This window comes from Meles meles, chromosome 16 (assembly GCF_922984935.1).
Source record: "Meles meles chromosome 16, mMelMel3.1 paternal haplotype, whole genome shotgun sequence".
NCBI lineage: Eukaryota > Metazoa > Chordata > Mammalia > Carnivora > Mustelidae > Meles > Meles meles.
In genome coordinates, this window is record NC_060081.1 from 43901898 (window position 1) to 43929380 (window position 27483).

General features: G+C 38.5%; 2 protein-coding genes across 5 annotated transcripts in view; one reads left to right on the forward strand and one right to left on the reverse strand.

The window, feature by feature from the left end:
* The window catches only part of MACROD2 (mono-ADP ribosylhydrolase 2), a 2072211-nt gene extending 2056152 nt beyond the window's left edge, over positions 1 to 16059 (reverse strand). The window contains exons 1-2 of the mRNA XM_045980851.1: positions 15816 to 16059; positions 9397 to 9513 (exon numbers count right to left, since the gene is read on the reverse strand). Coding sequence (XP_045836807.1) covers positions 9397 to 9513; positions 15816 to 15861 — 163 coding nt within the window. The 5' untranslated portion in view covers positions 15862 to 16059. The remainder of the gene's footprint in view (positions 1 to 9396; positions 9514 to 15815) is intronic.
* A 290-nt stretch (positions 16060 to 16349) lies between these two features.
* SEL1L2 (SEL1L2 adaptor subunit of ERAD E3 ligase) overlaps positions 16350 to 27483 on the forward strand; it is a 119925-nt gene continuing 108791 nt past the window's right edge. For 3 of the 4 annotated variants that reach the window (XM_045981194.1, XM_045981191.1, XM_045981192.1), the window contains exons 1-2: positions 16350 to 16598; positions 22873 to 22939. The gene's annotated coding sequence lies outside the window, so the exon portion shown is untranslated. Of the gene's footprint in view, positions 16599 to 22872; positions 22940 to 27483 lie in introns of those variants that run through there. The other variant, XM_045981193.1, reaches the window with a different exon arrangement.

A 27483-nucleotide genomic window follows, 5' to 3' on the forward strand; every position in this document is an offset into this window, starting at 1 on the left:
TTAATGCAATCCCTATCAAAATACCATCCATTTTTTTCAAAGAAATGGAACAAATAATCCTAAAATTTATATGGAACCAGAAAAGACCTCGAATAGCCAAAGGAATATTGAAGAACAAAGCCAAAGTTGGTGGCATCACAATTCCGGACTTCAAGCTCTATTACAAAGCTGTCATCATCAAGACAGCATGGTACTGGCACAAAAACAGACACATAGATCAGTGGAACAGAATAGAGAGCCCAGAAATCGACCCTCAACTCTATGGTCAACTCATCTTCGACAAAGCAGGAAAGAATGTCCAATGGAAAAAAGACAGCCTCTTCAATAAATGGTGCTGGGAAAATTGGACAGCCACATGCAGAAAAATGAAATTGGACCACTTCCTTACACCACACACGAAAATAGACTCCAAATGGATGAAGGACCTCAATGTGAGAAAGGAATCCATCAAAATCCTTGAGGAGAATGCAGGCAGCAACCTCTTCGACCTCAACCGTAGCAACATCTTCCTAGGAACAACGGCAAAGGCAAGGGAAGCAAGGGCAAAAATGAACTATTGGGATTTCATCAAGATCAAAAGCTTTTGCACAGCAAAGGAAACAGTTAACAAAACCAAAAGACAACTGACAGAATGGGAGAAGATATTTGCAAACGACATATCAGATAAAGGGCTAGTATCCAAAATCTATAAGGAACTTAGCAAACTCAACACCCAAAGAACAAACAATCCAATCAAGAAATGGGCAGAGGACATGAACAGACATTTCTGCAAAGAAGACATCCAGATGGCCAACAGACACATGAAAAAGTGCTCCACGTCACTCGGCATCAGGGAAATACAAATCAAAACCACAATGAGATATCACCTCACACCAGTCAGAATGGCTAAAATTAACAAGTCAGGAAATGACAGATGCTGGCGAGGATGTGGAGAAAGGGGAACCCTCCTCCACTGTTGGTGGGAATGCAAGCTGGTCCAACCACTCTGGAAAACAGCATGGAGGTTCCTCAAAATGTTGAAAATAGAACTACCCTATGACCCAGCAATTGCACTACTGGGTATTTACCCTAAAGATACAAACATAGTGATCCGAAGGGGCACGTGTACCCGAATGTTTATAGCAGCAATGTCTACAATAGCCAGACTATGGAAAGAACCTAGATGTCCATCAACAGATGAATGGATAAAGAAGAGGTGGTATATATACACAATGGAATACTATGCAGCCATCAAAAGAAATGAAATCTTGCCATTTGCGACGACGTGGATGGAACTAGAGCGTATCATGCTTAGTGAAATAAGTCAATCGGGAAAGACAACTATCATATGATCTCCCTGATATGAGGACATGGAGAAGCAACATGGGGGGGTAGGGGGATAGGAGAAGAATAAATGAAACAAGATGGGATTGGGAGGGAGACAAACCATAAATGACTCTTAATCTCACAAAACAAACTGGGGGTTGCTGGGGGGAGGTGGGATTGGGAGAGGGGGAGCGAGCTATGGACATTGGGGAGGGGAGGCGAACCATAAGAGACTATGTACTCTGAAAAACAACCTGAGGGTTTTGAAGGGTCAGGGGTGGGAGGTTGGGGCAACCTGAGGGTTTTGAAGGGTCAGGGGTGGGAGGTTGGGGGAACAGGTGGTGGGTAATGGGGAGGGCACGTTTTGCATGGAGCACTGGGTGTTGTGCAAAAAGAATGAATACTGTTACACTGAAAAAATAAATTAAATGAAAAAAAATAATAATAACAGAAGGGTTTCAAGGTGATAAATGATAGCTGAGAAAAATTAAGGTGAGAGAAGTGGTAATGGGGTGTGGGGCGGGGATAAATACAGGTAAAGACCCAGTAGTGAAAGTGGGAGGGAGCACAGTACATTCAAGAAACAAAAAAGGATAGTGTGGCCAAAGGCAGAGACCAAGAAAAGGAGTGGTATAATAAAGAGCCAAAAGAAGAGAGGGGCCAAACCATAAAGTTTAGTACATTTTAGAATTTTAGTCTTTATACTAGTCTTTACTTTGAATTGTAAAGCGAAAAATGTCTGTTTCTAATTAAGTTCTACTTTTGCAACATCTTTGTCGGTAATGGAAGCATCACAAATAATTGTTTGAAGTATAAGCCAGACTGGTCTTTGCTGCCTGAGGCAAAAATAGGTTTCTGGTTCTTTTTTTCTTTTTTTTTTTAAAGATTTTTATTTATTTATTTGATAGACAGAGATCTCAAGTAGGGGGAGCGGCAGGCAGAGAGAGAGAGAGAGGAGGAAGCAGGCTCCCTGCGGAGCAGAGAGCCCGACATGGGGCTCGATCCCAGGACTCCGAGCCGAAGGCAGAGGCTTTAACCCACTGAACCACCCAGGCGCCCCATGGTTCTTTATTTTTTTAAAGATTGTATTTATTTATTTGACAGAGAGAGACACAGTGAGAGAGGGAGCACAAACAGGGGGAGTAGAAGAGAGAGAAGCAGGCCCCCTGCCTAGCAGAGAGCCCGACACAAGGCTCAAACCCAGGACCCTGGGATTATGACCTGAGCTGAAGGCAGACACTTAATGACTGAGCCACCCAGGTGTCCGATTTCTGGGTTTTTTAATTAAATTTATTTGAAGATCATATTAAAGGGGGAAAAATCACCACCCACTCAAAATAAAAGATCTCTCTCTAAGGGTGCCTGGGTGGCTCAGTCAGTTAAGCATCTAACTCTTGATTGCCACTCAGGTCATGATCTCAGGATCCTGAGGTCAAGTCCCATGTCTGGCTCCTTGCTGAGCATGGAGCCTGCTTGAGATTTTCTCTCTCTCCCCTAATGCCCCTCCCCCTGCCCATGCGCGCATACTCTCTCAAAAAACTTGTAAAAAATTGAAAAGATTTCTATCTAAGAAGCTAAGGAGTTTTGCTTTGAGCCGCCTTCTGCTTCTACAGATCATTTTACTTTTAAAGCATAGTGCTTAAACTGAATATAAAAAGGAATCAATATCAAAAAATTAAACAGGAAATATTCCTTTCCAATATTTGTATCCCTCCTAAACTCTATCCAGTTTTAAATACCATTTTCCTAATTCTTTAGTCATTTTAAATTGTATTCTTCCAACTAATAACATCAAATATTTAATCAAATAAAGTTGTTAGCATCATTTAAAAATCTGGGGCAGCACCAACCTCATCATACTCACTCATTTTTTTTTTAATTCCTTCTACCCTTATGGTCCTTCACCCCTCTTCATGTAATATACAGTAACACAAGTAATTATATTATTATTTCATTTCTAGTGTTTAATAAAAATATTAACATTCAAAAAAGTTATTGTAAATTTACTAAGGATAAAAATACTGGACCAAGCATCTGAATATCTGAACATATTTGAATATTTGAAAATGAATATTTGAATATTTGACCAAGATCAAAATATTAAGACATACCTTTTTTTAAATTATTTCTAAATATCAATAGTCAACTTGGTACACAGGTAAATTCCAACGAAATTCAATACCCACACTGAAATAAGATCTCAATGACTGAGAGATTGAGGAGTTTGGACTTAACTTTTATTTTTTTAGTCAGCCATTACCTCTTGTGGAAATCATTTAACAGAAGAAATTAGTTGGTTTTTTTTTTTACTCAAGATTGTATTTATTTATTTATTTCATAGAGAGAGACAGAGCAAGGGAAAGAATACAAGCAGGGGGACTGTGAGAGGGAGAGAAGCAGGCTTCTGGCTGAGCAGGGAGCCTGATGCGGGGCTCAATCCCAGTACCCTAGCTAGGATCATGACCTGAGCCGCTGAAGGCAGATGCTTAATGACTGAGCCACCCAGGCACCCCGAAGAAATTAGTTCTAATGAAAATGAGAGCAACTAAGGTTGAACTTCTAAACTAACAATGCTAGTATTTTTAATATGAAAGTCAACCCACAATCTCAAGATATTTTTATATACCTCAAAAAATGGAGATTCACACAAAGACTTCACAGTTCAGACCATTTTTGTTAAGTTTTTTCAAATGACTATAAATCAGATTGGTATATAAGATATGAAATATATCGAGATAAGAAATATGAAGTTTCTTCCTGAATGACCCATTTTAAAAATTTGTCATACCTGAATAAAATTATTACATATTTTTCATCTAACACATCTTCATAATTTATTATATTTTTCCTCCTTTGCTGTTCCATGTAAACATTAATAGTAATGACTTAAACATCTAAACTTACAGCTGTAGCTGTTTTCCCTGTACTAACTAGTAAGACAAAATTAGCATAAGCATAGCAGAGTCTTTGCCAATCCTTTGCTCCATCCAAAGAAAATAACAACAATGCTTCTTTCAGTGGTGTTTTAGAAGAATTTTAACTTGGAAGTAGCAAAGGAGAACAGAACACATACAAATTAAACCTGAGAACTTTTGTCCCTACAAAGAGAACAATGTCATTTTTCTATCATATCCATCCATCCATCCATCCATCCATCCACCCATGTATCTACGCATCTACATTTGCTTTTCTACTACACCCTAAGACTACAATTTAGTAATTGTATCTTTTTATCTGAGAGCTATACATTACAAGCACATCCTTTGTAGACTGTTAACCATTGAAGTATTCCCACTTAATATACATAGGTGGCAGAGAGAGAGATGCAAAATGACAGCCAAAAATTAAAATGAGGGGCGTCTGGAGGGCTCAGTCCATTGAGCATCCAATTCTTTTTTTTTTTTTTTAAGATTTTATTTATTTATTTGAGAGAGAGAGAGAGAGAGTGAGAGAGAACATGAGACAAGGTCAGAGGGAGAAGCAGACTCCCCGTGGAGCTGGGAGCCTAATGCGGGACTCAATCCCTGGACTCCGGATCGTGACCTGAGCTGAAGGCAGTTGCTTAACCCACTGAGCCACCCAGGTGCCCTGAGCATCCAGCTGGATTTCGGCTCAAGTCATTATCTCAGGATCATGAGATCCAGCCCTGCGTCAGGCTTCACGCTCAACATGGAGTCTGCTCAAGATTCTTTCTTTCCCTCTCCCTTGATCACTCCTGCTGCTCACTCTCACACACTTTCTCTAAAATAAATTTAAAAAATTAAAAAGAAAGAATGCTTTGATTACCTTTGGAAGATTTCAAAAAACCAGCTCAATTTAAAAACCGGTAAATAAAAGGGAGTCTAGCATCCATTCCGCCTTTCTGTATAAACTGTATTCCATGGAAACAGAAAAAAATTGATAGGAGAAAGTTCTTTATAGCAGTCCAAATAATAAATGAAGAAAGAATGATCAAATCAGAATAAGACTATTTTGCAACCTCTAATAAAATAATGGATCGAAGCAATGATCATCAATGGCTGTGAAAATCATTAGGTGAAAAGTTGATATGGAACTTTACAATGGATAGATTAGGCTGGCAATACTTGAACCTAGTGATTAGTCTTATCAACACAGAGAGGTAATCAAACACTATGCGCCTTGTAAAAGTATGCAAAAGAAGGTGTAACAGGGGTGCCTGCCTGCCTCAGTCAGTTAAGCCTCTGCCTTCAACAAAGGTCATGATCCCAAGGTTCTGGGATCAAGCCCCACGTTGGGCTCCCTGCTTGGTGCCTCTCTGCCTGCTGCTCCCCCTGCTTGTGCTCTCTTTCTCTGTCAAATAAAAAAATATTTTTTTTTAAAAAGGAGGTATAATAATCTCTGAAGTATTCTTTAAAAAAAATTAAGCCCAAGTCTGATCAAGCCTCTGGATTTAACTTCCAGCTCATAAATAACACAGTGGACAAAAGAACATGTTAAGTGACACTACAAAGATGCAGTCAGCAAAATCCAAAATGTGAAAAATTCTGTAAGACAAATAACATACATTATTTATCAAATAAATTACAGGGGGTAGGAGGGAAGATAGAGGGTAAAGGAACTATACATTAAAAGAGACTTAGAAATAGACTAAACGCAAATGTGGACCCTATTTAGATCTTAACTCAAGCAAACCTGTATTAAAAAAAAGCAAAATCAAGGCGAACCATAAGAGACTATGGACTCTGAAAAACAACCTGAGGGTTTTGAAGGGGCGGGGGTGGGAGGTTGGGGGAACCAGGTGGTGGGTAATAGGGAGGGCATGTATTGCATAGAGCACTGGGTGTTGTGCAAAAACAATGAATACTGTTACGCTGAAAAAATAAATAAATTTTTAAAAAGGCAAAATTCTTTATGAGACAATTGTAAAAATTTGTAATACTAATTGGATATTTAATTACATTAAAATTTATTAATTTATTGTGATCAGAGTATTGTGGTTATAGCAAAAAAAAAAATGTGTCCCTATATTTTAGAGATATATGCATACATATATTTACAGATAAAATTGTTATGACAGACAGGAATTTCTTCAAAACAATTTGGGAAAATTACTGGGAAGCACTGGTATAAATGAAATAAAACTGGCTATGTCTTTACTGTTGAAACAGGGTGATTGGCGTATAAAGATTCATTATGCTACTCTATTTTTATATACGTTTTTAAATACTCATTTTAAAGTTTGAAAAAAGAATTCAGAATTCTCCTTCATAGATGGTTAACCTCTGAGGTGTTCTTATTTAACATACTAATTGTGCTCACCTACCCAAGAGGCACTATTGCAGGTTTTGAGACACAGTATAAGAGACAAGCATTTTAAAATTCCTTTCAATAAAGCAACTGACAAATGAAATAATTATTAAGTAAGTGGAAACACATAATTTCAGAGATTTGCCAATAGCAGTTAACATATATGAACATGAAAAATAAGAAAGCAGGTTGTGGGGGCGGTTTTTTGTTATTTGTTTGTTTGGTAATCATCTCCCTACTTCCTCCTTTCTGCACAAACAATGATTTTACATCTGGAAATTCTGGGTTTCCTATTTTAGAAGGCCTTAAAATCAAAATTATGACAAACACATTCAACTACTCCCTAGCTTGTTTAACTTTCTACGACAATATAATAACAAAAAGCATTTAATTAAAGTAAAGCAAAACTGAGCAAAGTAAGAAAAAAATTAAAAACAATTGCTTGAGAACTTTCATGTAATCCAGGATATCAAGGCCAAAATGTCCCTCTATAAAAGTGTAAATAATAAACGACAACACTTGAAATTGGTATATTGTGCAAGCCCAATAAATACTGGTCATGTCCTACAAATCAGAAACCATAGGACAAAGAATTATAGACTTCTTTTAAAATTTAGCTTGAAATCTAACACCTAAAAAAGAGATACTATAAAAATTCAAACCTACTTAGATAAATATACACTTATGAGCAGCACCTTAAACATGTCAAAATAAAATACAAACTACAGTTGTCCTTTATTATTTTTTAAATTTATATTCTCAAAGAATCTTTCAAACTGTTAAAATACTAAAACTCCCTTTAACTGCGCACTGGATAGGTAACACTGAAAGAAAGCACTTTCGAAAGATATATATTATATAAAGTAATAAATAGATATTACTTGTCAGATGATGCATCTTATTTCATGAAAAAAGGAGGTAGCCACTAATTTCTAGGTCACAACAGGGGAGCACATAACATTAGACAGAATAAAACAGTGTTCAAAAGAAAAACAATTCTGATCATATCACCTCACTTCCCATGAAAAATTTTCAGTTCAAAAAAGCATGAAGGAAAAAAGGGAAATACATAGAGCACTTGTAACCAATTATAAAATTCATACTGGGAGACAGGAGTAAATACACAGCATCTTGTTAGGGAATAACAATGGCAGGTGTTATTCAATGTATTTTTCTGATTTAGGGAATGTATCTTGGTGTATGATATCTCTGAAAACACCCAACTGTGAGTTCTCAGACAACCAAGTTCAACCCTACACTGTTATGTGTATATTCAAATAGAAGCAGCCAACATAAAGGACAAGCCTTTATGCAGAGGTAGCAGACCAAATAGGGCACTACAACCTGCGTATCTCTACTGCTTTGTCAGTTGTTTTGACAGCAACAGGAATCTACCTCTTTCTGAGAGGCAAAAATTGCTTTAAAAGAACATCAAGTATGGCATCCTTAGAAAAGTGACCAGTTCAAACAGCAACTAAGAAGAAAATCAGATGAATGAAGTACTGGAAAAAGAGAGATTTACTAGCCATAAAAAATGGTGCCGGAGTATTTGATACCAGTGTCTTATTAATAACTGAGACCCAACCATGAAAAAGTCACACAGTCTTAGATCAATCAAGGCCCAAATTCCATCCTTTTGCTCTCTAGTTCTATATTCTTTTCATATTCATTTTCATTCATTTTTCATTACATAGCACTACCTTCTCTTTCAATGAATGAGGTCTTCATTAGACTGTTATAAAACAGCTCGCATTTACTAAAAACCCTGGGCAAAGATGTTATATGTGCATGTTCCAGTGAGATTGTCCAATGACCCCCTTAGAACATGTTTTCAAGCAGAGCACCAAAAAATAAAAATTCCGTCTAAAATGCAAACACTCAGGTAAACGTGTGTTCTCTTCATAGACACGAAAGCCTAACTGGACTGCTGTTTTTCACAGATTTGTTCACAGAAATTCCATATTAATTTTCTTGTTCTGAACCCGTAGTATCTTGTATAGTTCCATCAATCTAAGACCAGAACCTGTGAAAATAGTACGTTCCAAGCCCCTTTCATAAAGTTACCTCTCTTTCTCACTTGTTAAGTATCCTAAAAAGCACCCTATTTCTTCTAAGCTTCACATCCAGACCATTAACACCAAGGAGTGCTAATTCAGAGGTAAGCATAATAATAATAAATAAAATAAGTAATAAAAATAAATTTAAAATAACAATATACCATTTTTTTAGAATTTTTCCATGTACCTTTTCAATACTTAAAATTTCATTTATATGCTAACACATATCTTCACTCAATCTAGACTCTTATTAAATCATAAAACTTTGAGAGTAAATTTTTCAAATACTTTACATGCAAATAAATTACCGCACCATTCAAAATATACATTCTTCTCTAAAACTATGGGAAATGTTAGTTTTTCTCTATTCTTCCTAGTATACTTCCAACTGTATCCAATCCTTAAAATAACTTGAAGAAATAAATGAACCTAATCAAAACAAACTCCAAGGGCCACATCACCAAAGCACCAAATCCTTAATATTATTTGCTCCAAGAACAACTGCAGAATAGTTCTTTTAAAAGTGTCATAATATAAATGTGGACCACTATATCATAACACGAATTATGTTAATACAATTTCCCAAGTTTAAATAATATACAATAGATTTAAAAACAATTAAATGACATCCAAGCAATTACTTCAAATAGCAAAAATGTCATCTCTTTACTGAATGCCAATTATTCATTTCTATCAATAGTTGTTCTGCAGAAGTCATAAATAATGGGAACAGTATCTACCTGAAAAAATGTTCTGAGAAACTTACCATCATTTTGGCTCTTGCCCTTCATCTCCTCCTTCCACGATAGGATGGTGTTCAGGGGAACATAGTCCCTTATGTATTCTTTGCGTCTCTCCTCTAAGGTCATCTTCAGTAAACGTTCTTGCAAAATAAAAGCAGAATCTCCATTTGTATTTAACTTTTAAGTTCAGGAATTATTTTATAATTTAGCTATTAATCATGTAAACAAACCAAAGAACTGGTTGGGCTTGAAAAACATCAAAATGAAAATCTAATGACTCCATATTTGAATGTTATAAAGGGTCAAGTTAATACCATTTTACAAAGGGGGATGGGGCAGAGCCTGATACGGAAGACACTTATGATAGCCCAAGAAATAAATGAGCTCTTTAAATCAACATGTATTATCAGTCTACTATGTGCCAAGCAATATGTTTATACATTGCAGGTGCAAAGGTGATCCTTAACCTTGAGGAGTTCACGAGACAAAAGAGGAATGGATACTATACAAAATAATAGCTACATAAATAAAATACAAAATCCTAAAACAGGTATGTATAAATGCTAAGAGCACAAGAAAGGCAGCCACCGCAGCATTCCCTTAATTCGAAATGCCATCAACAATAAAAGGGCACTTTCAATTTAATAATATCTTTGTGGAGGTAATTAAATACTACTTTCAATATACATCTTGAAAAGATTAAAATATCTTTAGAAATGCATCTTAGAATGACAATATGAGAAATATTATTAAAAATGCATCTTAGGGGCACCTGGGTGACTCAGTGGGTTAAAGCCTCTGCCTTCAGCTCAGGTCATGATCCCAGGGTCCTGGGATCGAGCCCCATATCGGGCTCTCTGCTCTGCGGGGAGCTCGCTTCCCCCTCTCTCTCTGCCTGCCTCTCTGCCTGCCTCTCTGCCTACTTATGATCTCTGTCTGTCAAATAAATAAATAAAATCTTTAAAAAAAATAAAAAATAAAAATAAAAATAAAAAAAATAAAAATGCATCTTAGAATTAAGAACAATAAGTTCTTTATGAATGCTAGGTACTTAACACATAAAATTTCATGGAAATCATCTTTCCAACAACTCGGCAAAATTAATTGTATTATTATTCTTATTTTGTAGATAGGGAAATGAAACACATCAAAGTTCAATAGCTGTCCAAAGCAAGAAAGCTTTCCATTAAAATACAGTCAGATATCTCCAGAAGTCAAAAACTATAACCTATACTATTAGTCACTACCATGTACTACCATCACAGGATAAGCGCCTCAGAAGAGGTGATGTGTTTCTTTATGTCAGCTGTCACATATCATATACTTTACCACAGTTCTCCACAATGTAAAGAGAAAGACAGTTGTTCTCTCTCCAACTATCTTTAAGCACACTACAAAAATGAATGGATTTAAGGAGAGTACCTAGTTGTAGGTGTCTAACCCTCATAAAATAATCACTTTAAAAGATTCTTTCCAGAGGCGCCTGGGTGGCTCATCATTAAGCGTCTGCCTTCCGCTCAGGTCATGATCCCAGGGTCCTGGGATCAAGACCTACATCGGGCTCCTTGCTAGGCAGGGAGCCTGCTTCTTTCTCTCGCATTGCCCCTGCTTGTGCTCCCTCCCTCTCCTCGCTGTGTCTCTGTCAAATAAATAAATAAAATCTTTAAAAAAAAAAAAAGATTCTTTTCAGAAATAAACTGCAGAAAGTATTAATTTAAGTACAATAGAACAGGAAATGGAAAGCCAATATTTTTCCCTGCTCCTAGAACTGGCTTTTCTTCAGCCACATTAGGAAGTAATAATAATAATAAAGTATTTTAACCAAATGTAATATAATCAAATCACAATACTACAGTACTCAAGGGCCAACACTGTACTGAATGTAAGATGCTTAAAGGGCATTTAAGTTGAAATCCAAGAATCTGGAAATCAGGAAAGAGATCTAGCTAGCCTAGAGATTTTGTAAATTACAACTGAAATTTCTGGTCCTAAAGGAACTTCATAGGAAAAGGTAAGGGACGTGATCAAACCTCAAAAAAAAAAAAAAAAAAAAAAAAAAAAATAAGGGGTAGACACAAAGAGGGGAAAAATGAAATAAAACTTAGATGTCACTGGAAGTATAAGGTGAATCAAAGTGCCAATGATGTAGAAACCAGCAGACAGAAGAGTTTTAGTAAGATGGGAGTTGGGGAAATGGGATAACTGCCTTATTTATTTATTTATTGTTTGATGGAAGGCAAGTGATATAAGGAGCACTGGGTCTTATATAAGACTGATGAATAACTGAAACTGAAACTAATACTATACGTTAACTGAACTTAAAATATAAAATAAGTAGAAGAAGGGAAATACTGTCAACTGCTATAGGAAGATCAGGAAGAATAAAAATTAATAAGCCACTGGTTTTATTAACTGGATCACCAACAGCACTGAAAATAAAGCAAAGTGGTTAACAGAGGTGTCTGGATTCTAATCCCCAACCATGCAAATCTATGTGATCTTGGGTTACCTAATCTCTTAATGTCTCGGTTTTTCTGAGGTAGGTATTATACCCAATTTATAGATGAAGCAATTAAGCCAGAGAGGTTGTTTAACATACCTAATGTTCTACAGCTAGTAAACAATACAAGTAAGATTCAAATCAGACAAATCTTCAAAGCTCTTGACCCTACAGTATACTACCTCACAGAGCAGTTGTGAAAATTAAATGAGATAATCCATGTAAGATACAGTAGTCCCCCTTATCTGCAGTTTTGCTTTCCATAGTTGTAGTTACCCATAGTCAACTGCAGTAGGGAAGAAAATAATCCTCTCTTTGGTATATTATCACAGAGTCAGTAGTAACCTAACACGATGTCATGTCATTCACCTCACTTCATCTCATCACACAGGCGTTTTATCATCTCACATCGTCACAAAAAGGATGAGTACAGTACAACAAAATATTCTGATGCCACATTCATATAACTTTTATTACAGTATATAGTCATTATAATTGTTTCATTATTACTGTTAATGCGTGCCTAATTTATAAATTGAACTTTATCATAGGTATATGTGTATACACACATATACACACAGAGGGAAAAAAACAGCATACATAGTGTTCAGTACTATACACAGTCTTAAGCATCCACTGGGGGCCTTGGAACATATCCCCATAAATGAGGGGAGACTGTTGTACTTAGAATAGTGCTGTGCACACAAGCAGGACTCAAATAGTAACTCTTTTTATATTGGTTCCATCACTGTTACTACTGAGTGGATTTAGAAACATTAGTTTCACTAGAGTATAGTTGAGATCCAGGAAGACTACAAGGAAACTGAGGAAAAGAAGTGAGAACAGCAACTCCAGGATGAAGTTGCTTTCTTTGGAAAGAAGGGTATTTTATGGTAGAGACTCGAGTATCATTATAGGCTGAGGAGGGGAACCTAAAGACATTGACAAACTAAATATATCCAAAAAGGAATAAATGATAGCAAAAAAAAAAGGAAGAAAGGAAGGAAAAAAGAAAGAAAAGTGCTTCCATTAAGGTAAGAACAGGACTGAAAGGACAAAGGACGTGTAAAGAAACGGACAGAGGAAAATGTTAGGGCTGTTCATGTTATATGACATACATTTTCTAAATGAATTAAAAGGAAATGTCATGTATTTAATATAGGAGGAGTGGGTCCTGATACAATAGGAAGCTTGAAGGAAATGGTAAATTTGGAATACTCACACAAAGGAGGAAAAGGGATGACTAGCACATTCCAAAGCACTATTTACAAGAGTTCAGATCATATAGACATATTGCAAGATCAGTAATTAGGTTGAAAGATATTATGAAGCAACTTGTAGTTTTAGTAAATGTCAGAACGTAATATAGAAATGCAACCTGGCCTCTGTCATTCCATTTATAGAAACATTAAGTATGGACACTTAGAAAAGAAACAAGATCAATAATAAGAAAATAAAGTAAAACAGAGAGGTGATTTATGTTCCAGTACTTGAAATTATAATACACATTAAGTGGTTTTAAATTAGGGCTCAAAATAATACATTAATAATGTTTATTTAACATATGTGGACTTAAGTCCTTTGTTACTTGTTTAAACAATGAAACATACTAAGGACCACAAACATATATACAGTTTCTTTGGCACATACAAAACTTTTCCTGAAAGAATGCTTCCCCTTTACAATGAATCTGCTCCATGAACCAAGCATATAAGTAGACAGACCTACTATTAGATGGCATACTGAGATAAAGTGTGTTTACAGAATGCCAGACATTTCAATGAGGAGGATAAGCCTTCCTTCAGACTTAAATAACAGCTGCAAAAATACAATACCATCCTCACCAGTGCAATGAAAGAAAAAAGGTCATGCATCCCATCAGCTTCTTTAATACTAACTACTGTATTAGAAATCCTTAGTTCTCTCTTGATGGTACAATACATACTTTTAAATATTAAATATTCAAAAATAGACATCCTGATACACTGAGACATACACTAAAGTCTTCAAATCACAGTTTAAGTTTTTCCTTAACCATTAAACTCCATGCAAAAATAGGTTAGTTTTAGACAAGACATATTTAATTTGTCAAATACTCTCTTTAATTGTGCACTTGCTTCTTGAAAAAATTTAATTTGGTTATGTTTTCCCCTATTGTTAGAAGCAAAATATCAAAAACTCAAAACATTAAAGATTCTAAAACGCCTGCTTGCCTCAGTCCAAATGTGTAGATGTTAAATGAAGGACTATTATAACATTGTCACTTTAGGAACATTATGACAGAAAAAAACTTCTTAAGCAATTACCATAATTTCATCAGTGATGAAAACAATCATGATTTCCATTATTTTGCCTTATTATCAATACAAAACTAACATTTCAAGACCATCAACAAAAATGGGCATAGAGGATCTTTCAATGCTTACAAGGAAAATTATTGGAAAAAAAACTGGAAATGTGCTGAAACTAAAGTAACTGACACTGCAAAAACAAAGATTATTTGACACTACTTTATATATACCAGGCTATTATTCTCAACAGAATTTTTAGTTCTATATAAGCCCATAATAATTAAATGACATACAACCTAATCTTTCGATATTTTAAAAGCCATTTCAGATCTTCCCAGGAGTTAATTTGAAAAGGTAAAATCCCCTCCTCATCCCTTTCCTTCTGCATTGAAGGGGGCCCTATATAAAGGATTATTTTCCACAAACATTCTTTTTATGTCCACTGTTTGGCCTTAGTGTTTATAAAGGCCAGGACTTGCGAAAAGAATCTACAGGTTTTAAAGAGCTATTATCAAGGAAATCAACTCTAAACCTAGTCACCCCATTATCCTTCTAATATAAAGAAAATATGATACTTCGGAGAGATCTGCACTACCCTCACCCAACTTCACTCTGGATACACAGGTTTAGTCTATGTTAGCAGTAGCAATGCAAGTATCTGCTACACTTCTGTAAAAAAACTAAAGAATAGAAAAGTGTGAAAAGAATGAAAGAAAAACGCCAGAGACTAAAGTTTTATGTCGGAATATTATGTAACTATAATGCCAGAGAAAAAGAGGAGGGGGGGGGAAGAAAACAGGATTGGATGGTACACTTCTGTGTCTTCTTACCGGAATCAGTGCCACTGTCAATCTAGCTGATCTGGATAACCTTTAATATGCACAAATTTCAGGGATAGATGCATTCACCGAGAGTGATATCAGCTTCACAATCTTACACTGAGCAACTTCTGGTTACAAATGGGCATGAAATACACAGAAACACACTGCAGAGAAAAGCCCATTCAGACTTCGCTGAAAGCCCTCATCCTAACGGACAAGACGCCCGTTTTCAGTTTCCCTTAGAGTTCCAGGTTTCAAAAGTCACACTGCGGCGCAGAAGGGGCCTAGAAAAGGGTTAAACGCCCGAAGGTGCGGACACTCTACCAGTTGGGGGGTCGGGGACAGACGGGAGGAGTAAACAGAGGAGGGTCAGCTTGGCGCGGAGGCGCAGCTGCAGCCCGTGTGCCCGCCGGCGGGCACGTGTCCATGGGACAACCTGGCCGGGAGTCCGAAAGTCCCAGATGGGGTCCGGGTAGAGGGTGGGAGACCTGGGCAAGTTGTGCCGCGCCCGAGAACTGACGCGCGGGGAACCAAGCCACCAGCCAGTCTAAGGCAGTCCCGCACGGGGAGAAGGTGACCGGGCGCGGCAGGCAGCAGAGGGGCGTGCGCCCACACGTGCGCGAGCTGCAGGTGCCCGGGGGCGGCGCGTGCACGCTGGTGTGCGCGCGCGTGTGCGCGTGTGTACACACGGACTCGCGAGGGAGGCGGCACCGGCCGGCCGGACGCGAGGCGGGAGCTCGGGCGGAGGGCGCCGCGGCACACACAGCCCTGACCCCCGCCCCCACCCGACCCCCATCCCCCGCACCCCCAGGACTCGACGGGCCAGTTACCTTTCTCCTCTCTCCACACCTTTTTCTTCTTGTTGCTGGGATACATGTTGCCGTGGGGGTGGCTGGCTTTAAGCTGCAAGTTCCCCAGGCTCACGGGCAAACAGGGTGTGTGTGGAGTGGGAGGGGTGGGAGGGGGCACTCGGGAGGAAAAAAAGTGCAAGAGGCTCCGGGTCCCGCGCCACTCGCCAATCGCCGCCCTCTTCTCTCAGCCCGCGCTCGGCTTCGGTTCCCACCCGCCTCAGCCCCACGGCCGCCGCCACAGCAGCACCTCAGAGCCTGTCAACTAGGTCACGCCTCGCGCTAACCTAACACCCGCGCAGGCCCCGCCTCCCAGCCGCTAGCCAGCGACGCCTCCCATTGGCTGCAACGCCCGCCGCTCTCCGCGTTCCAGTCACCGCGCGCCCCTACTTCGGCCCCAGGGCGCACGCGCAGGCGCAGGCTCGGGCCAGACGCCGAGGACGTTGGGGAGCTGGAGGGGGCGGAGCCAGGGCGCGAGGGGGCTGGAGATGGCCTCGCGTTAGGGGGGCCGCGGCGTGGAGCGGACGCCTGGGAGGAGCGTGAGGTTGCGGGAGCTTCCCCCCGCTTCTCAGCGCTAGAGAACCTGAGGGCGTGGCCTATAGGGCCAGGTGCGCTAGGTGCCTGGCGAGTCAGCAGGTGAAAGCTGCCTCTGGTGCTGGAGGATGTGAAAGTGGGTGGAGAATTCAGTCAACGCGAATTGTCCACGTTTACTCTAACTGACCCGTCTGGATGGATTTTACCAGATAATCTGAAGCTTTCCTCTTGGTGAGTAAATATAACCCGAAGAAGTGAGAGGATTGGGAAATACTTCTGCACCATACAATCACCTCCTCAACCTTGTAGTAAAAATTACAGTCTTCGCTGGAGTGTGGTGAAGCAAAGATAGACTGGACTAAACCAGGGTTTTAGGAACTTAGTAGTGGCAACCAAAATGTTATATTGGAAACAAAAAACTTACATCAAAGCAAATTGAAGTGGGTGTCAACCAGAGCCAAGTCATCTTATCTTTTTTTCCTCCAATTGCTTCAACTGGAGGCACTGGGTTAAAGCGCTGGCTTGATTCTGCGTTATACTAATCTGTTGGTGTTCTGAAAATCCAGTTCGGATAGAGTCCACCACAAGAGTAAGGTGACCTAGAATTTAGAGGAAGTTTGACAACTCCCTCCCCCAAATGTATTGCATTTCTAAATATCAGACCATTTACAAGGCTAATTTGGTGGATGTAGTAAAACCACATTTATCTGACGTTTGGAGTTGCTATGTTATCTGTGTAGTACTTAAGCCAGGTGTGTAAGAGCTAATATTTGCAACACATTTTTTAATAAAAGAGGAAAAAAGGGGAAAAAAGGAAGGTCTTATTAAGGTTTGTAAAAAAGAAAGGAAGGAAGAAAGAAAGAAAAATGTTTTCAGTAACAGGACGCTCATAACTATGATTCATGACATAGTAAAGTAGTAAAAGTAGTAAAAAAAAGTAGTAAAGTAAAGCAGGAAAGTGCATCAGACTGGACACTATCCCTTTTGTTACAAGACGGAGGCTATTTCCAAACAAGAGTCCACCTGTGTTTTCTTAGGAATCTAACACTATGATACTGATTATTCTTTGTTTCATGTCAACTTAAGGAACTAGAACCATACATCAACTTTCAAACTTTCTCAAGTCTCTTCCATGTTAAAAACAAAACAAAACAAAAAATTCCTCCTATGATTCCACAACACCCTCCAGCTACTGCTCCTCCTTCATTTTCAAAAGGTTGTTGATATCTGCTGTGTCAATTTCCTTACTTCCCACTTTCTGCTTTTCAGTCCACTTTCTTCTTGTTTCTACCTTATTAACCAACTGAAATAGCTCCTATTAAGGTGACCAATGACCTTCATGGGCTATTTAATGAAAATTTTTCAATCTTTCTCTTACAGGATCTCTCAGCAGCATTTAACACTCAGCCTCATATTCCTCCCTGCAGCATACTTTTCCTTCAATTTTTCTCATCCTTTTGAGATTCCTCTTATACGGCCATTTCTTCTGCTTCCTTTACTGGCCCATCTTCCTTTTCAGCCATTACATTTTGGAGTTCATTAAGACTCAGTCTTAGCCCTTTGTCTCTTTTCACTTTATACTTTTTCTTCAAATAACTTCATCTGTACTCATGGTTCAGGTATAATAATGATTCTCAGCCAGGGGTGCTTCTGCACCGCAGGGGACATTGGCAGTGTCTGGAGACATTTTTGGTTGTCCCAACTGGGAAAAGAGTGCTACTGGCATCTAGTGGGCAGAAGTCAAGGATGCTGCTAACCATCCTAAAGCGCATGGGACAACTCCACAACAAAGAATCATCTGACCCAAAATTTCAACACTGCCAAAGTTGGGAAACCCTGAGTTACACCAATGATTCCCAAAGTTATTATCTTTTGCAAAAATTTCTTCTTGAACTTTTGACCTATACATGCTACCATATATTGAATATCAACTTTAAGAAGCAGTGTTATGTACTGGTTCAAAGGCACCTGAAACTAGACCATCTTGATTCAAATCCTGAGTTCACCGTTATTGATTATGTGACCCTTGGCAAGTTACTCAGTCTCTACACATTGCTTTTTTTATTATGTGGATATGAAAATTTAGTATCTACCTTGATTGGTGTGAGGATGAAATGAGTTAAATAACACATGAAGTGACTAACACCTAGTAAATGTGGCAGCAATGTTCACTAATACAATTTTCTCTCTCTTGCCCCCTAGGAAGACTGTATTTCCCAGTGTCCCTTGTAGTTAGGACAAGTGACTGCATCCTGGGTGGGTTATAAAGCAAGAGTGATGTATGCCACTTCCAGGCCTACCCATCAAATCCTCTGTACACTCATCCATATTCTCTCTTTTCTTTCCATGGTGGTCTCAGAAGCAGCATCTCAAGAAGGAAGGAGCTTGGATCCCTGAGTCACTGCTTGAAGGAGTATCTCAGTGATCCAAGGAGTACCACATCAGGCTATGATATAAACAAAAAACCTTTATTATATTAAGTCATTGGTATTTAGAGAGTATTTGTTTCAGCATTAAGTACTAATTATTCTGACAAAATATCATTATCATACAGGAGTATTACATATTAATATTTAATGTCTCAAAGTACTTAAAATGTACCCTGTACCACACTGAACTCATGATCTTTCCTCCATACATAGATTTCTTCCAGGGTCCCCTATCTCTTTGAATGGCTTCATCACCCTTTCAGGTGAGCAATCAGCAACCCTCAATACCATCCCTGATACATCTTATAACTTCATTTTCATTTCAGTCTACGGCCATACCACCCTGAACGCACCCGATCTCATCTTATAACTTCATTTTCATTTCAAATGAATTGTTATATCATCTCAATTTTATCTCCTCCCATCCAAATACTAACCAGGCCCGACCCTGCTTAGCTTCCGAGGTCAGACGAGATCGGGCGCGTTCAGGGTGGTATGGCCGTAGACTCAATTTTATCTCCTGTATCACTCTTTTATTGCTCTCCTTTCCAGTGGCACTGCAGTAAAACTCAGTTAAGAAATTAACTGGATTCTTTAAAAAAGCTTCCTAATTTGCCCCCATGTCTTCTTTTGCCCCTCTTATGTCCATTCTCTGTCCTGCATCTGGAATTACCTTGTCAGATGTGATTATGTCACCTCACTGGCATAAATTGTTCAATGACTTTCTGGTGCTCTTTGCTTTGGATTGAATTGTAGTCCCCCAAAATTCATATATTAACCTTAGTTGACTGTGGGATTATATCTGGAGAGTCTTTAGGAGGTACTTAAGGTTAAATGAGATCACAAGGGTGGGACCCTAATCCAGTAGGACTGTGGCCTTATAAGAAGAGGTAGATAAATACATCTCTTCACCCTCCTTCTATACCTACCCCTCACACCGACTATGGGAAGGCACAGTGAGAAAGTGGCTATCTGTAAGATAGGAAGAGAGCCTTTACCATAACCAGACACTGCCAGCATCCTGATCATGGACTTCTAGTCCTCAGAATTGTGAGGAAAAAATTCACTTGGGGTATCTGGATGGCTCAGTTGATTAAGTGTCTGCCTTCAGCTCAGGTCATTATCCCAGAGTCCTCAGATAGAGCCCTGAAACAGCCTCCTTGCTCAGAGGGAAGCCTTCTTCTCCTTCCCCCTCTGCCTGTCACTCTCTGCTTGTGCTCTCTCTCTTTCTCTGTCAAATAAATAAATAAAATCTTTTTTAAAAATTCTTTTGTTTAAGCCATCCAATCTATGGCATTTTATTATGGCAGCCCAAGCTGACTACTACAGTCTTATAAAAACTAAATCATTAAGAATGGAGAATGCCCATCACCTACCAGTTCTGCTCCACCGCTACCACTTAGTCTCTGGTTCCAATCACACCAACCATAGAGCTTTTCAGTTACTTGAACACCTTATTCACTTGAACATCTTATTCACACCGTGTGGTCTTTTCACTTGTTTGCCACTATGCCTAAGACGCAATTTGAATAGTGGACCCTTTCTTATTCTTCAGAGTTGAGGTTAAAAATTGTTCCCTGGCAGAGCCCTCCCTAAATCTGACCCCATCTGACCTCTACCCACAGTTTTCTTTTATATGCCCTCCGTGCTAATTTATTTTCCTATGAAGCATTATTTACACTTTGTAATTATACTTTTATTTTAGTGATTCTTTCATTAACATTTATCTTTCACCGTGGACTTACAAACTCTTTTAGGACAGGAAATAGGTCTACTACCCACAGAGAATAGTACAATGCCTGACACATAATAGGTTCTCAATAAAAATTATTGAATGAGAAATACTTTAAATGAGCATTATTCATACAGAGATGTTGATAAAACTGAGGGAGAGCATGTGAGACCAAAAGGGGTTACATTGGAGAGGGCATAAAGTTAATGTGAAGACTAAGAGAGGAAGTAAATAAATTAACAAATGCCTGAAGGAGAGTTACCATTCATCGTTAGCATGCAGTAGCTATTCAACAAACGAATGAATGAGTGAGGGAGTGATGGAATGACTAAGAAATTGTGTTCAAGAAAGTAGAAAAATAATTGAAATTCAGTTTTTAGAGAAACCAATAATATATTCTCAAGAAGATGTTTGTGGGCAGAAATGTCAGATACCTCACAGAGATCAAATATGATGAAAACAGAAAAGATCATTGGATTTATAGTCTACGTAAATCAGTGAAAATAAAAACAATTGAAGAAGAAGTGAGAGAAACAAGAAGTAGTGATTGTGGACTTTTATTATTATTTTTGACATGTTTAGAGGCTAAAGAATAATTAGAGGAGATAGTGATTGAAAGGATACCAGAACCAAGGTAAAATATTTCTGAGATATGAAATGAGAAGTGTTTAAATTAAGAATTTTGGTAACAAAAGATTGAAACAAAAAAGAGAGAGTGAGAGAGAAGGACAAATGTTAGAAATATCAGAATAAGATAGAGTAAATGTAGATAGAATCAAAAGTAGAATACAGAAAGTGCATTTCATCTTTTGTGATGAATTAGAAAAAGAATGGAGATTCAAAAAATTTTTTTAAATAAAAAGAGAGTAGAGGGAAGATAGGTCCAGTGAGTTCAGTTTCAGTAAAAGTACGAGGCAAAATCATCTGCTAAAAGATGCTGATAAATCTGGATCCAAATGGGGAATGAAAAAAAGATGATTTGGAGAATGCTTAACAGATGATATTTAAGAGTTTAATTAAATTATGTTTAGGTACTTTTTTAAAAGTACAGAAATTGGGAAAATCCCATTTTGAACTCCCTTGGTGAAAGGAAAACATTCTAGGGAGAATTCTGAATAATGGTCCCAACGATTTCCAGGATCTAATCCCTCAAACCTATGAATATTACCTCATTTGGCAGAAGGGACTTTGCAGATATGATTGAGGATCATGAGATAGGAAGATTATCCTATATCATCATGGTTGACCATAAATGTAATCACAGGTGTACTTATAAGAGGAAGACAGAGATTAAAGTATGGGAAAACTAATTTACAAAGGGAGTAAACCTAGAAATTCAAGGCAATAAATATGTCTCCTTCTGAATTACCTGTATACACTGTAAATGTTTAACATATTTTTGGTATAATTTTCTCAGCTAACTCCATTCCTTGGATAGTCTTAATATTTCTGTGCATTTACCTAAATATTTTCATTTCTGATCCTAGCCTTGAGGGTACCCACTTGTGAAATGCCCATATTGTTAAAGATAGTGAAGAAGGTGTTTTTAAATACCTTTTAATGAAAGTGGAATGAAATGCTTTTAAAAAAGTCATTGAAAAAAAAAAAAGTCATTGAACAATAACAACATAAAAAAGTCAGTGATCACCAGGTTTTGTTTGCCTTTGTCCCAGTAAAACCTCAACAGTTCCTCACTCAAACAGAGGATAAAGATTTTCACCCACATGGGGACCAAAGCAGACTTGGTCCCTATGTCTCTTGTCCACTATAGCCTTCAGAGGTTAGAGTAAAGGATGATGTAAGGTCAGCGGCTTATATACTTAATTGTGTTTTCATTTAAGTACAGTTTGCACTGCTGAAGGTAAAATACAAATAAGAACTTCTAGCAACTCTATTATTTGAACATTATTGTGGACATGTACAAATTGGACTTCTGGTTTCTTCCTTTCCTTTCGGAGACCAACTCTTATCTCAAATCCACTGCTTATCTCTTACCAGAGGAGTAGCAGAACAGATACCATTCCCTCCCTATACCCTGCTCTCTTCAGCAGCCACCTTCATTGCAGTTGAAAGGAACTTCCTGGCAGCTCATTGGTCCACTAGTAAGGAAATGGTTGCTTAGCAACCAAATCCTGACCACCACCACCACCCCCCCAGACCTGAAAAGAGGAAGCCTGTGGGCCAGCCCCCTAGTTTTGCCTGTGTTACAGTGAGGAGGAGCTGCTCAGGAGAAGATGAAGCTCTTGTCCCTGTTAATTGAGATATTGATCATTCTTGGGATGATGATTAAAAGTAAGTTTTTCTGTCCTTATGGTTGCCTATGAAAATCTTTTCTCTTTAACAGCATTAAGGGTGGAAGCTGATTAGAAGATCAGAAGTATCACTATACTCCCAATTGATACCATTTTGGGGTAAGTACTTAAAAATATCCAAGAAGGATAGATATCAGTGATACCCTTATTTAGTACAATACTTGGAAAGGATATGTGTGTGAGAGAGAGAGATAGGGAGGGAGGGAGATAAAAATAGAAAAGATTGAGCAAATCTATGAGGAAAGCATTATAGTAATTTTTATAGAGTAGGGATATTTGAGATAGGTTATTAAATTTTGTTAAATCCAGAATATAATGAAGATCTAGTTCCAGACTTTAAAGGAAAAGTAGAGGATTCAAAGAGTGGTAAAGCAGATTACTTCATATTCTTAAAATATTTTTTTAATCTTTTCACGATAACAACTGTACTTCCAAAGTTTCCATGATTCCTGACTAGTTACTATTTTAAAATGGAAATTATTTTCCAGTCTTGTTTCTCTGGTCTTTTATTGAATTAATTTTTACCCAGTCCTCAGATAATTTACTCAATCATGTATTCAATGTAAGAAACATTTATTTACATTTACCCAGGAATGCAAGTTTGATATAATATCTGAAAAATAATGTAACTTACCACATCAATAGAATAAAAAACAAAGACCAAATGATCATCTCAATCAATACAGAAAAGACATTTGACAGAATTCACACCCCTTTCTGATAAAACACTCAACACATTAGAAATAGAAACTTCCTCAACCTAATAAAAAGCATCCTCAAAAAACCCACAACTCTACCAACACTTGTAGTGGACATAGCATAATATATAAACCTGTCGGGGCACCTGGGTGGCTCAATGGGTTAAAGCCTCTGCCTTCGGCTCAGGTAATGATCCCAGGGTCCTGGGATCGAGCCCCGCATCGGGCTCTCCGCTCAGCAGGAAGCCTGCTTCCCTACCTCTCTCTCTGCCTGCCTCTCTGCCTACTTGTGATCTCTGTCTGTCAAATAAATAAATAAAAATCTTAAAATATATATATATATAAACCTGTCAAATCACTATGTTGTACACTTGAAACTAATGTAACACTGTGTGTCAACTATACTTAAAAAAAAAAAAGAATCAAGATGGCAGAGAAGTAGCAGGCTGAGACTACATCAGATAGCAGGAGATAAGCTAGAAAGCTTATCTAAACATCGCAAACACCTACAAATCCAACGGGAGATCGAAGAGAAGAAGAACAGCAATTCTAGAAACAGAAAATCAACCACTTTCTGAAAGGTAGGACTGGCGGAGAAATGAATCCAAAGCGACAGGAAAATAGACCGCGGAGGGAGGGGCCAGCTCCCGGCAAGTGGCGGAGCAACAGAGCACAAAATCAGGACTTTTAAAAGTCTGCTCCACTGAGGGACATTGCTCCAGAGGCTAAACTGGGGTGAAGCCCACGCGGGGTCAGCATGGCCCCAGGTCCCGCAGGGTCACAGAAGGATCAGGGGTGTCGGAGTGTCACAGAGCTTGCAGGTATTAGAACGGGGAAGCCAGCTACAGAGACAGAGCCGAGGAGAGAGCTCTCAGCTTGGGGTTACCTTGAACTGGTCGCAGGCTGGGTGAACTCAGAGCGCGGCCGGAGGCCGGGGATAGGGGAGTGATTGGGCACCGTTCTCTGGGTGTGCACTGAGGAGTGGGGCCCTGGGCTCTCGGCTCCTCTAAGCCGGAGACTGGGAGGCCACCATTTTCATTCCCGTCCTCTGGAACTCTACGAAAAGCGTTCAGAGAACAAAAGCTTCCGAAAGGGAATGCGAGCAGATTATTTAGCACAGCCCATGGTAAGGGAGGTGCAATTCGGCCTCGGGCAAAGACACTTGAGAATCACTACAACAGGCCCCTCCCCCAGAAGATCAACAAGAAATACAGCCAGGACCAAGTTCGCCTACCAGGGACAGCAGGTTTAATACCAAGGAGAGCAGCGGATTCCAGAGAACGAGAAACCAAAGCAAGGAACTCATGGCTTTCTCCCCATGATTCTTTAGTCTTGCGGTTATTTAATTTTTTTTTCTCAATTTTTTTTTCTTCTTCTGCTAAATTTTTTTTAACATTTACCCTTTTCTTTTTTAACATTTTTTAACTAGTTTATCTAATATATTTTTTTCTTTTTTAAATTTTTTCTTTATTTGTTTTCTTTTTTTAATTTTTTCTTTTTTTTTCTGAACCCCTTTTTATCTCCTTTCTCCCCCACCCACGATTTGGGGTCTCTTCTGATTTGGTTAAAGCACATTTTCCTGGGGTCTTTGTCACCCTTTTAATATTTTACTTGCTCCTTCACATACTCTTATCTGGACAAAATGACAAGCTGGAAAAATTCACCACAAAAAAAAGAACAAGAGGCAGTACCGAAGGCTAGGGACCCAATCAATACAAACATTGGTAATATGTCAGATCTAGAGTTCAGAATGACGATTCTCAAGGTTCTAGTCGGGCTCAAAAAGGCATGGAAGATATTAGAGAAACCCTTTCTGGAGATATAAAAGCCCTTTCTGGAGAAATAAAAGAACTAAAATCTAACCAAGTTGAAATCAAAACAGCTATTAATGAGGTGCAATCAAAAATGGAGGCTCTCACTGCTAGGATAAATGAGGGAGAAGAAAGAATTAGGGATCTAGAAGACCAAATGACACAGAATAAAGAAGCTGAACAAAAGAGGGACAAACAGCAACTGGACCACGAGGGGAGAATTCGAGAGATAAGTGACACCATAAGACGAAACAACATTAGAATAATTGGGATTCCAGAAGAAGAAGAAAGAGAGAGGGGAGCAGAAGGTCTATTGGAGAGAATTATTGGAGAAAATTTCCCTAATATGGCAAACGGAATAAGCATCAAAATCCAGGAGGTGCAGAGAACCCCCCTCAAAATCAACAAGACTAGGCCCACACCCCATCACCTAATAGTAAAATTTACAAGTCTCAGTGACAAAGAGAAAATCCTGAAAGCAGCCCAGGAAAAGAAGTCTGTAACATACAATGGTAAAAATATTAGATTGGCAGCAGACTTATCCACAGAGACCTGGCAGGCCAGAAAGAGCTGGCATGATATATTCAGAGCACTAAACGAGAAAAACATGCAGCCAAGAATACTCTATCCAGCTAGGCTATCATTGAAAATAGAAGGAGAGATCAAAAGCTTCCAGGACAAACAAAAACTGAAAGAATTTGCAAACACCAAACCAGCTCTACAGGAAATATTGAAAGGGGTCCTCTAAACAAAGAGAGAGCCTAAATGTAGTAGATCAGAAAGGAACAGAGACAATATACAGTAACAGTCACCTTACAGGCAATACAATGGCACTAAATTCATATCTCTCAATAGCTACCCTGAATGTTAATGGGCTAAATGCCCCAATCAAAAGACACAGGGTATCAGAATGGATAAAAAAAACAAAACCCATCAATATGTTGCCTACAAGAAACTCATTTTAGATGCGAAGACACCTCCAGATTTAAAGTGAGGGGGTGGAAAACAATTTACCATGCTAATGGGAATCAGAAGAAAGCTGGGGTGGCAATCCTTATATCAGATCAATTAGATTTTAAGCCAAAGACTATAATAAGAGATGAGGAAGGACACTGTATCCTACTCAAAGGGTCTGTCCAACAAGAAGATCTAACAATTTTAAATATATATGCCCCTAACGTGGGAGCAGCCAACTATATCAACCAATTGATAACAAAATCAAAGAAACACATCAATAATAATACAATAATAGTAGGAGACTTTAACACCCCCCTCACTGAAATGGACAGATCATCCAAGCAAAAGATCAACAAGGAAATAAAGGCCTTAAATGACACACTGGACCAGATGGACATCACAGATATATTCAGAACATTTCATCCCAGAGCTACAGAATACACATTCTTCTCAAGTACACATGGAACATTCTCCAGAATAGATCACGTCCTGGGTCACAAATCAGGTCTCAACCTGTATCAAAAGATTGGGATCATTCCCTGCATATTTTCAGACCACAATGCTCTGAAGCTAGAACTCAATCACAAGAAGAAATTTGGAAAGAACCCAAATACATGGAGACTAAACAACATCCTTCTAAAGAATGAATGGGTCAACCAGGAAATTAAGAATTGAAAAAATTCATGGAAACAAATGATAATGAAAACACACGGTTCAAAATCCATGGGACACAGCAAAGGCAGTCCTGAGAGGAAAATATATAGCTGTACAAGTCTTTCTCAAGAAACAAGAAAGGTCTCAAGTACACAACCTAACCCTACACCTAAAGGAGCTGGAGAAAGAACAAGAAAGAAACCCTAAACCCAACAGGAGAAGAGAAATCATAAAGATCAGAATAGAAATCAATGAAATAGAAACCAAAAAAACAATAGAACAGATCAACAAAACTAGGAGCTTGTTCCTTGAAAGAATTAATAAGATTGATAAACCCCTGGCCAGACTTATCAAAGCGAAAAGAGAAAGGACCCAAATAAATAAAATCATGAATGAAAGAGGAGAGATCACAACTATCACCAAAGAAATATAGACAATTATAAGAACATACTATGAGCAACTCTGTGCCAACAAATTTGACAATCTTGAAGAAATGGATGCAACCTAGAGACACAAAAACTAC